Raw genomic sequence first — 12191 nt, 5'->3', positions numbered from 1 at the left:
CTTAGGAGAAGATTCTATATCTTGCTCATCATTGTATTTCTTATAGCATTTGGTATATTCAAATGTATCATGTTTTAGAGAGAGAATCTTATTTTTGTTCACTTATACCTAACTCATAAACTTCACAGTGATTTATTTTGAAAGTCCTATGGAAATAGGAAAAGAGTGTTAGTTCTTCATTTAGAAGTGAACAAGCTCAATCAATTATTCAGATTTATTTTACCTCATCTTGTAACTCCCCACACAAAATTACAAAATCAAATTCATTGGTCATTAACTGTGTCTCAGGCACTGTTCTAAACAGTGGGAAATTAGCAATAAAACAAGACAGAAAAGTTCTCTGTTCCTATGAACTTACTTTCCAGTGAAATAAATTAAAAAAAAAAAAGTTTTACAACACATTTTCTCTAAAAAGGTTGGATTTGAAAAAAACACTAAAATCAACAAACAACATACAAAGGCCAAAACCAGACAGACAGTTCTAGATTTCTGCTGTAAAAAAATAAGACAAATGCCAAATAAGTAAATTTATTAGAGACCCTTTTATAAAGCATGAAATAATGGCATCGCTTGAACAGTTCAGATTTAGCTATATCTCCCATTACACTATTTCTGTTCACACTCATATTGTTTTTCATGTAACACTGCAAGATTCTGAATCAACAAATATCAATTAATTTACCTTTACTGTAAGTGCACTCATAGAATCTGATAAAAAGCTGTTAAGAAATGTCTGCAAAGAAAGAGATTAAAATAATGTACCGTATTTGTTTCAAAATTTTCAAGTTTGTTTACTACTCAATTAACCAAAACATTTTCAACTAAATTAAAACTTCTTATTCTAATTAATTGGAATTTGACCACATAGCTCATGAAGAGAATATTTATGTAAAGAATAAATTATGAAACACCAAAATCTTACTGTAGAACTTCTTGCTTTATTCTGATTCTTAGATTTGACTAAAGGTTGTTGCTTATTAGAATTACCAGAAGGGCTAACTTATGCCAATTGTTTTTATATAGAATCCTAAAATATTAAATGGCTTATACAAAAATTCTAGATAACACTAAAATCCAAGATGCAAAAGATGAAGAAGTTCTGAGATCTGCTATTATAAATTTCCATTTTTAGACAAGAATATGCTTTAGCTAGCAAGTCCTATTCTCAAAAAAAAAAAAAAAAAAAAAAAAAAAAGCTGAGTACTAAATCTTACTTAAGTTAAGCAGGTTGTGTAAGATTTTTGTGTAGATAATGATACTGTGTATTATTTTTGGTAGGAAAAGCTAGCTTCAGGAGAAGATATAAATTAGAGCTTCTCCGAGGAAGAAAATAACCTTAAAAAAAAAAGTCTAAAAAATTGCTAAGGCTGCAGAAAGCTTGACCTCTAAAACTGATAAGAAAGAACTTCATGATTGGAAATACCATGCCAAAGATTAAACCCTGAACTTCTTAGAAACTCCATAATTCTATGTCTCAGACCCCAGAGCGTAAAACATTTTGCTTGCTTGCATGTAGAAACAGTCTGATAGCAAATGCCAAACAGAAGGACGTTGTCTTTAAGAGAGTTAATAGAATTCATTCCAACAAAATTTACAGTGTGCAAATTACTTTGATATTGCCAGCGGGAAAGTAGCAGCATTCAATATGAAGGTAAATAAGGAAGACATTAATGTGAGTGGGCTTTTGAGAAAGAAAGAAGACACAAATAAAATTGAATTTGGGAAAAAAATTAAGAAGATCGTAAAATAGTTATCCATAGTTGATGCCCATGTAACTGCCTCAGAAAACACTGCATTCAGAACAAATTACTGAAAACTTAATTCATGAATCTCTGACTTGTATTTTGAGTGCTTTATGGTTAGATGGGTAAAAATAGAGATGCATTTCTAAATGCTATTTAGAGTTGAGTATATTTAAGATAATTTTCTTTACTCACTAAGAATTTGGGATTTACAAACGTCAGATAATGTCTTTGCTTTTCTCATTGGCTTTCATAGATTTTCAAAATCAACCACAGCATTGAAATATATCAAGAAATCTTTGATAAATAATTTAAATAGATGCACACCTGTGTTCCCAACTGCTCAGGAGGCTGAGAAGGGAGGATTGCTTGAGCCCAGGAGTTTGAGATAAGACTGAGCAACATAGTAAGACCTTGTCACTAGAAGAAAAATAATAATTTAAGTAATAGAATAAAAATAATTTTAGAGGATCTTATATCTAAATAATAGATAATTTATATGTAATAATTTTTCTTACATCTTTTGTGATAAAGAATATACATGTATAACATGTACATGTACATATATGTGTGTATCTCTATACAATTTCTAACAATAAAAAAGACCAATGTTCCTTGTCAAATAAGGACAATTGAAACAAAATTACTGCCCTACTCTCTCCAAAATTATGCATAATCCAAGTGGAAAAAAATCACAAAGAATATTTTGCTATCATTCTGGTCTTTTGTACATATATACATACATGTAAGCATATCTCATTTTATTACACTTCACTTTATTTCACTCCACAGATATTACATTTTTTTACAAATTGAAGATTTTTGGCAACCCTGTGCCAAGCAAGTCCTAATAGACTTTTTTTTCTAATGGCATGTGCTCACTTCAGGTCCCTGTATTACATTTTGGTAATTCTCACAGTATTTCAAACTTTTTCATTACTATTTTATTGTTATTGTGATCTTTGATCAGTGATCTTTGATGTTACTATTGTAATTGTTTCGGGGTGCCACAAACAAATGCCCATGTACGACAGTGAACTTAACCAATAAATGTGTGTGTTTTGAGTGCTCCCCTAACTGACTGTTCCTCCACGTCTCTCTCTTTCCTTGGGCCTACCTATTCTCTGATACACAATATTAAAAGTAGACCAATGGCCTCTGAGCATTCAAGTGAAAGGAAGAGTTGCACATATGTCACTCTAAATTAAAAGCTAGAAATGATTAAGCTTAGTGAGGAAGGCCAGTTGAAAGCCAAGATAGGCTGATAGGCATCTTGAATCAAATAGTTACCCAAGTTCCGAATGCAAAGGTAAAATTCTTGACAGAAATGGAAAATTCTACTCTAGTGAACACAGGAATGATAAGAAAGCAAAACAGCTTTGTTGCAGATATGAAGCAAGCCAGTGGTCTGGATAGAAGATCAAACCAGCCACAACATTCCCATAAGCCAAAACCTAATCCAAAGGAAGGCCCTAACTCTTTAAGTTCATAAAGACATACACAGGTGGAAAAGCTGCAAGAAAACTTTGAAGCTAGCATAAGTTGATTTATAAGGTGTTTTTGTTGTTGTTGTCATTGTTTTGAGACGGAGTCTCACTCTGTCACCCAGTCTGGAGTGCAGTGGCGTAACCTTGGCTCACTGCAAGCTCCACCTCCCGGGTTCATGCCATTCTCCTGCCTCAGCCTCCTGAGTAGCTGGGACTACAGGCACCGGCTACCACGCCTGACTTTTTTTTTTTTTTTTTTTTTTGTATTTTTAGTACAGACGGGGTTTCACCATGTTAGCCAGGATGGTCTCAATCTCCTGACCTCGTGATCCGCCCGTCTCAGCCTCCCAAAGTGCTGTGATTACAGGCGTGAGCCACTGTGCCTGGCCAATTTATAAGGTTTAAGGAAAGCAGCTATCTCTATAACATTAAAATGCAACGTGAATCTGTAGGTACTGAAGAAGAAGCTGCAGCCAGTTATCCAGAAGATCTAGCTAAGATCACTGATGAAAGTGGCTTCATTAAAAACAGTTTTCAACGTAGATTAAACAGCATTCTATTGGAATAGTGTCATCTGGAACTTTCATTGCTGGAGAGGTGAAATCAATGTCTGGCTTCAAAGCTTCAAAGGACAGGCTGACTCTCTTATAGGGGCTAATGCAGCTGGTGACTTTAAAATAAAACCAGTGTTCATTTACCATTCTGAAAAAGTTAAGCCTGTTAAAAATTATGCTATATCTACTCTGCCTGTGATCTATAAATGGAACAATTAAGCTTGGATAACAGCACATCTGTTTACACCATGGCTTACTGAATATTTTAAGCCCATTGTTGAGATCTACTGCTCAGAAAAAAAGATTATTTTCAAAATATCACTGCTCATTGAAAATGTACCTGGTCACCCAAAAGACCTAATGGAATATGCAAAGAGATTAATGTTTTTATGCCAATAACCTTCTGGAAAGAATTTACCATTCTAGATGCCATTAAGAACATTTGTAGCTGAGCACGGTGACTCACGCCTGTAATCCCAGTACTTTGGGAGGCCGAGGCAGGCGGATCACGAGGTCAGGAGATCGAGACCAACTTGGCTATCACGGTGAAACTCTGTCTCTACTAAAAGTACAAAAAAATTAGCTGGGTGTGGTGGCAGGCACCTGTAGTCCCAGCTGCTCCAGAGACTGAGGCAGGAGAACGGCGTGAACCCAGGAGACGGAGCTTGCAGTGAGCCAAGATTAGGCCACTGTACTCCAGCCTGGGCGACAGAGCAAGACTCCGTCTAAAAAAAAAGAAGAAAAGAACATTTGTAAAATTCATGAGAGACAGTAAAAATATCAATATCATCAGGAGTTCGGCAGAAGTTGATTCCAATCCTCATGGATGACTATGAGGGGGTGTTTAAGACTTCAGCAGAAGAAGAAACTGCAGATGTGGTAGAAATAGCAGGAGAACTAGAATCAGAAGTGGAGCTTGAATATGGGACTGGATTGTTACAATCTCGTGATAAAACTTGAACGAATGAGAAGTTGCTTCTTATGGATGGGAAAATAAAGTGATTTATTGAGATGGAATCTACTTCTGGTAAAGATGCTATGAACATTGTTGAAATGACAACAAAGAACTTCAAATACTACATAACTTAGTTCATAAAAGCAGAGGCAAAATTTGGGAGGATTGTCTCCAAGAAGTTCTGCTGTGGGTAAAATGCAATCAAATAGCATCACATGCTACAGAGAAATCTTTCATGAAAGGAAGAGTCCAGTGATATGGCAGACTTCTTTATTACCTTATTTTAGGAAAATGCCACAGCTACCCCAGGCTTCAACAGCCACCACCCTGATCAGTTAGAAGCCATCAATATCTAGGCACGACCCTCCACTAGCAAAAGGATTGTGACTCACTGAAGACTCAGATGACCATTCTCGTTTTTCAGCAATAAAGTATTTTTAATTACGTTATGTACTGTTTTAGACACGATGCTATTATACACTTAATAGACCAAAATATAATGTAAACATAACTTTTATATGCACTTGGAAACCAAAAAAGTTTTGTGACTAACTTTATTGCTATATTTGGTTTATTGTGGGGGTCTGGAACTGAACCTCCAATATCCCCAAGGTATGCCTGTATATACATTTGCTATTATACTTTTTTTCATATTCACATATTATTTTAAGAGCCCCAAAGGTAAAATGTGTTGCTATTTTTATTTAAACACATAGCTACAAATTAGATTGTGCATTCATCAGTACAGTCATCTTCACTATTTGCATAATCAATAACCGAGATGGGCAAAGGTTACTGTGGATACCAGATGGTTGATATTACATATTAGTGATGAATACTGACACCTGAGTGGAATATTAAAATAAAATGTAATAAGAGAAACAACAGAGCTTGGCAGAGGTTACTATGAATACCAGAATGGTTTAGAGAGAGTTGAAGGTAGTGCCCATTCCAGGAAAACTTTCTGGAGGCAGTGATGAATCTAAAAACATAAGTTAGAGTTACATAAATGTAGAATGGAAACAAACATTTCAGGAAGAAGAAATAAAATAAGTAAAGTCATGGAAGAACAAGGAAATATAAGCAGTATGATAGTATTTGAGTATAATTTACGTGTATACCCTGAGGGTTGATGAAATTGGAAAGGCTGTAGGGGTCATATCATGAAGGCTGTATGGGAATTGGGACATTATATTTTAGACAACGTGAAAGAGTTGCAGAATTTTATGCATATACATAGTATAATTAGATGTTTTCACTGAGAGGGAGTAATTATTTCAATTATCAATTGTAATAATTCAAGAAAGAGAGAAGGGTTAGACCTATCGGTACTATTGGTAGTAGGCAAGAAAAGAAGGACCAGTTGAAAATAGCTACAAGGTGGGTTTTGGCAGGGCTTCTTGATGAATTGGATATAAGGATGCAGTGAAAAAAAGGCAAGACTCTTAGACCTCTAGCTTGGGACTACAGGTGGATAGTACTGCTCATCTAACAATTTAGGAACCTAGGAGAAGAAGCCAACTTGATTTGAGGTTGAGTATTTAGGCTATTCTATGTTTGATGTACCGATAGACTACAGAGAAAGAGATTCAGTAAAGACTGGCATATGGTTTAGACTTCAGCCAAGAAATCTGTAAGAGGAGATAGGGAAGGGTGTTATCAGTGTATAAAAATTAGAAGATAAAAATCTTAAATTTACATATGGTCAGCAAGGAAAAATGTAACAGTAGAAATTAAGAGAACTAGGTAAGGAACTCAGGAGATCACCAAAATTATAAGGAGATGTAAAGGAGGAAGTGTATGATAATAAGACTGAAGTATGTATAACGACACTAGAAGAAAACCTCAGAAACACTAGTTTCTAAGATTCCAGAAATTAGGACAGTGACTCTAAGATAAAGATCAGCAATTAAGAATGACTACAGATATGAAGAGAAAGATAAAGGCAGCAAAGTCTTAATTATTATTATAAATGCAGAAGTCACCTAAGTATAAGCTAAGAAATGTTGTATTGGGAGCAAGCTAAGAAATGTTTGCACCAGGTCAATGGTTGAGAAGAGAATAAAAGGTAAAAAGGACCATGTAAAGACATCTAGAGGCCAAGCATGGTGGATCACACCTGTAATCCCCGCACTTCGGGAGGCTGAGGTGCGTCCATCACTTGAGCGCAGGAGTTCAAGACCAGCCTGGGCAACATGGCAAAACTCTGTTTCTCCAAAAATACAAGGATTAGCTGCACGTGGTAGTCCATGTCTGTAGTCCCAGTTACTGGGGAGGCTGAGATGGGAGGATCTGAGCCTGGGAGGTCAAGGCTGCAGTGAGCTGTGATCATTCCACTGTACTCTAGCCTGGGCCACAGAGTGAGACCCTGTATCAGAAAAAAAAAACACCAAATCTAGACTGTTAGACTATCTAAGTAAGAGAAAGGTTATTGTGTCTCTCTAAATGTAGTTTAAAATAAAAATAAATGATTAAACCTTATGATAATTTTTCTCATGGTGAATACTTTGGCACTTTTCTTTGAGAAACAACATAAGAAACATTTTCCTCCTTTGATTTTCTGCTTTTCTAGTCTTGTTAGTCATCTTAATCTGTCCCATAGGTACATACAGCACAGGGGTGCAGAAAGAGACAAGAGCAGACTTCCCCTTCAAAAAGCTTAGTTATGCCAAATTAAAACACACAAACACACACACACACACACACAAAATTTAGTAAGAAGAGACTTTGATTCAAACAGGATTATTGCAAGGAGCAGGGTAGGCAGGGAAGGGACTATTGCAACAGGGAATACTAAGGCTGTAAGATCTCCACCTATCTCAGGAGTTAGAAAAAAGGCTTTTTTTCTTTTTTGGAGAAGGCTAAACGAAGCTAGAGAGAACTAAATGTGAAGTCAGAGGCAAGGGCAGCCTGATTGAATAGTAGATCAGAGAATGTTGTGCTCTGAATCCAGCCTTTTCTCAGGAAATATCCTGTGCTATCTTAAAGCTGAGAAGGGAGACAAAGTTCAGGAGCCCAGAAGAAGGAGGGAAACGTAATCAAAGTTTGTTTCACAAACATTTTATTCAGATTAATCAGTGAGCCAAGCAGTTCAGCTAGAAGCAAAGAATGGGAACTGGCAGGGTCTGTGGCTGGTCTTCCCATAAACAAGATGGTAACAAAGACAGCTTATCTAAGTCATGATAAGTGAGTCTTATCTAAGTCATATGAGGCAGGGTGTTTCCTTACAGTAAGCCATTTTCAGACAAAAAAGAGTGAAAGTGGATAGGTCATAAGGAACTCTCTTTTATTTTTAAAATGAAAGAAACCTGAACATGTTTGTGGATGAAGGGGAGGAAGCCAGGAAAAGTAAGGGAGATAAATAATTGGACGAGTGTTTTGGATAAGGAAGAAGGATTATGTGACCAGGTTAAGGGTGGTATCTTGATTAGGAGGGACTTTATCCTGGGATTGTAAAGAGAAATATTCAGGAGGCATTTAAGCTTGGAGATGGAGGACCACAGAACATTGAAGCAGTTTATGTCTAATCATTTTATAATGTACCACAAAAACATACAAGCGATAGGAAAGTAGTGGTGAATATATTAAGTCTGAGCAACTAGATACTCTCAATATAGTAAGAGCTGAGACAACTTTTTGAGAGTAACTCAGGTATTGAGACAAGAGTAGCAGAGGGGCATGGAGGAAGGCAGTACCAGACAAAAGGCAATGGAAAAATTACCAAGCCATAGTGATAATATTGCATATCTCAACTCATGGAAAGAACAGAAATGCTGAAATGTTGGCAGAATCAAAATTCTCTTCCTTACAATACCAGTTTTATGGGTCAAAAAAAATTCTTTTCCCTTATAACTGAATGCTCATATTTATCTCAGAAAACTGCAATTTCAAAACCCAGGTGAGAGAAGAATGTTGATGTACTGATTATGTGTAGGAGACATCGTGAGAGTGTCAGAATCCTAATCTTAATGTCCCTCAGTTGAGTGTGTGTATTTATTTATATTACCCACTCTCTCACACCACCATGAAGACTTCCATATCTTTCTTCATTTCTCTGTTTTTTTGAAGATGTCAATTTCTGTGTAACGTATAACTTCTTGAACACAAACTCTGTTTAACAAACTTCAACAGTAATCCCCTAAAGAATCTCTTTGAGTTTCACTGACAATTTTTTGAAGCTCTCCATTGAAGTGTTATGGAAACCTTTGTTTGAAACTGCAGTAATGTACTAGATACATAAATGGTGCCAGGAGAGACATGAAAATAAGCTATATATCTCATATCTTATTTTTCTATTTATTATTAGAGGTTTTGTTTTGCTTCGATCTGATTTTTTCTGGTAACCAGAGGAAAATCATCTTTACCACTTTTTTTTAATGCTTTTCTTTTGACATGAAACAAAATAATAATAGAAAGAGAGGGGCCGGGCGCGGTGGCTCAAGCCTGTAATCCCAGCACTTTGGGAGGCCGAGACGGGCGGATAACAAGGTCAGGAGATCGAGACCATCCTGGCTAACACGGTGAAACCCCGTCTCTACTAAAAAATACAAAAACCTAGCCGGGCGAGGTGGCGGGTGTCTGTAGTCCCAGCTACTCGGGAGGCTGAGGCAGGAGAATGGCGTGAACCCGGGAGGCGGAGCTTGCAGTGAGCTGAGATCCGGCCACTGCACTCTAGTCTGGGCGACAAAGCGAGACTCTGTCTCAACAACAAAAAAAAAAAAAAAAAAAAAAAGAAAGAGAAAAAAGTACATATGCATTCTTTTTGGTCTCTTGAAGACAATAAAGCAGCTAAATTTTATGTATCCATGTATTCAATATTTTAATGATCTTTCTTGAAAGATAATGCTGTATCCAAGCTTCAGGTACTATAAAAGTCAGGTCTGTACAAAGCCTCATAAACTCTTTTAGAGAGGTGATTTCAAAAATATTGATAGCTAATAAATTGTATTAATGTTTAAAGATATTTTACTTATTTGTTTAAATTAAAGCACCCTGTGGAGGCAATTTAACAGGATCTTCAGGCTTTATTCTTTCGCCAAACTTCCCTCATCCATATCCACATAGCCGAGACTGTGACTGGACTATCACCGTCAATGCAGACTATGTTATCTCCTTGGCGTTCATCAGGTGAGTTCTTATATATTTCCACATTAAAAAAATATATTGCTTGGCCATTTTGCTTTAGCATTTGCACTAGGCAAATTCTTATTTCTATATATAGAATTTTTGTTATTTTTTACTAATCCCAGTGCTAATACTTGTTCTAGCTTTGCCACTGTCATTCGTGTTACCTTGGGCAAGTTATTTATTTGAGTGAGCCTCCATTTTTCCACATGAGGCTAATAGCTGGCATCACAAAACCTGGCCTCTTTCCATGAATATTTCATTGTAAGTGTTAGGTAATAGCAACTCAATGATTTTCCAAGTAGAAAAGTCCCCAGTCTTTATTGTCTAAGGTTGATGTAATCAGTATGTTGACTCCAGTAACACAATTCCTTGTTCTGCCACCAGTGTGTTAAAGGCTCTTAGTATTTATGTGAAATGTTAAACTTAAATATTCAATATTTTCTAATATATTAAGGCCAGTTAGTTTTTCCCAAGTAAAGATAATTTGAACTCATACAAATTCAGCATAATTGTAAATAAATAAAATTTTTATTTTTGTAATTTGTAGTGGTGCATTGCTAATTAGTAATACCAAAGCGACAACAATGATAATTTTAGTTTTATGCCAGGCTCCTGTTGTAAGACAAATTCCCAAGTTAAATACTATTATTATCCCTATTTTCCCAATTGAGGAAACATCAATACAGACATGAGAAATATCAAAATGGATGATACAGGGCTTAGTTTACGTATGAAATTATTCTAGTTAATAACTTGAGGGTAGAAGGGTATATTACATGAAGTGCATGACCTAAATTTGATTTCTAACTCTATCATTTATTATGTGACCTTAGGGAGACCACTGACTTTAAAGAGCCTTAACATACTCATTGGTAAAATGAAAATCATAATCTCTTCCTTATACAGCAGGACTATTGGCAGGATGAGTTAATATTTATTAAAGTACCTTGTAAAACATAAGGTAATATTAGCGTGCACTGTCCTTTCAGTTTTTCAGAAAAAAAAACATAACAACTAAGACTAAAATTTTGTTAAAAAGAATATTTTTTGTTTTAATTTCATTTTCAAAGAAGTTGTAATACTTCAAGTATTGATTTAGTCCCAAACTATAAATTAAAAATAAATATACTGTGTTCCATTGTTAAATAATCTTTCAGCCTTTCATGCATAATAAATACTCCTGTGTCATTTACAAAGCCGTTGTTTCTAGTGATTCTCCCAACAGAGACAGACAAGGAAGTTGTAATTAACATCAAAGTTTAATGTTGGAAGAGATGAAATTCAGAAGTCGTGTTTTATCTCAGAACAAGGGTAATAAGTAATGAAATAAAGTTTAATCTTCTGATTTCTGCTATATTATTATACCCACAGTTACCAAATTCAGGCCTCAGATCCACTGAAAAATTTCAGGATAAGTTAATTGAACTACATTTTTGAAGCTACTGAATAAATTTAAACAAAATATAATAGTGTGATGATCTCCCAGTTTTCTCATGTTAGAGGGGCCCACATATAAAAAAGGTCTGGGAACCTCTGCACTCTCCCATTCTCTCTTTACCACTCTTTATGCACAAGTAAGACGAGTAGCTGGACTCTTCTTTCCTGTACATGAATATGTAAAGGATGAGAATTGTGGAAAGTTAACTTCTATAAATTCTTTAAGTTTGGAAATAATACCTTTCACCAAACAAATCTCTTGTTTAGATGCAGGCAAATATGATACAACTTGACAAAATAGTTTTTCTGCTGATGAATGTTTAACAATGGCAAGTTTTACTGGTTTCATTTTATATCATAAACTGGTTGACTTTTCTTGCTGACCTAAATTAATCTATCCTTTTCCCCATGTTTCTCTACCACAGTATGAGTTAGGAAATAGAGAAATTGATTGCATGTCTCCTGACTTCTAAATATATGGGTTCCATGATCATTGTGGGACAATTATTATACTTTTGAAGGTTGTTAAGGCAAGTTTATTATGCAAATCTTGTAATATTAACACAACTGATTTGAATCATTTACATGCTAAAATATCCTTTTTCACATTATGTAATTCTGATAGTGTATTGGTTTGATATCTCCTACATTAGGTTTTAAAACAAGAAAATATATTTACTTTCAGGAAAAAGAATGTCTAATACAATGTGCAAAGCTTCGTTTGAGTTATTTAAATGTAAATAATATATTTCAACTTTTGATTTCAGCTTTTGTCCTTATCTGATATATAGAGTTAAATTTTTTAGCAATAAAAATGCTTATAAACTTTGGAGTACTATTTATGAAGAAAAAAATAGTTTGTGTTTTCATGATGCAAAATATATGGATG

General features: G+C 35.2%; 1 protein-coding gene across 6 annotated transcripts in view; it reads left to right on the top strand.

The window, feature by feature from the left end:
* CSMD3 (CUB and Sushi multiple domains 3) overlaps positions 1–12191 on the top strand; it is a 1225248-nt gene that overhangs the window by 924491 nt on the left and 288566 nt on the right. For all 6 annotated transcript variants that reach the window (XM_045398613.2, XM_045398612.2, XM_045398610.2 and 3 more), the window contains one exon: positions 9727–9865. In XM_045398613.2, coding sequence (XP_045254548.2) covers positions 9727–9865 — 139 coding nt within the window. The remainder of the gene's footprint in view (positions 1–9726; positions 9866–12191) is intronic.

Source organism: Macaca fascicularis, chromosome 8 (assembly GCF_037993035.2).
Source record: "Macaca fascicularis isolate 582-1 chromosome 8, T2T-MFA8v1.1".
Classification (NCBI taxonomy): domain Eukaryota; kingdom Metazoa; phylum Chordata; class Mammalia; order Primates; family Cercopithecidae; genus Macaca; species Macaca fascicularis.
The sequence above is the reverse complement of the archived record's forward strand: the minus strand, read 5'-3'. Positions and strand labels throughout refer to the sequence as shown.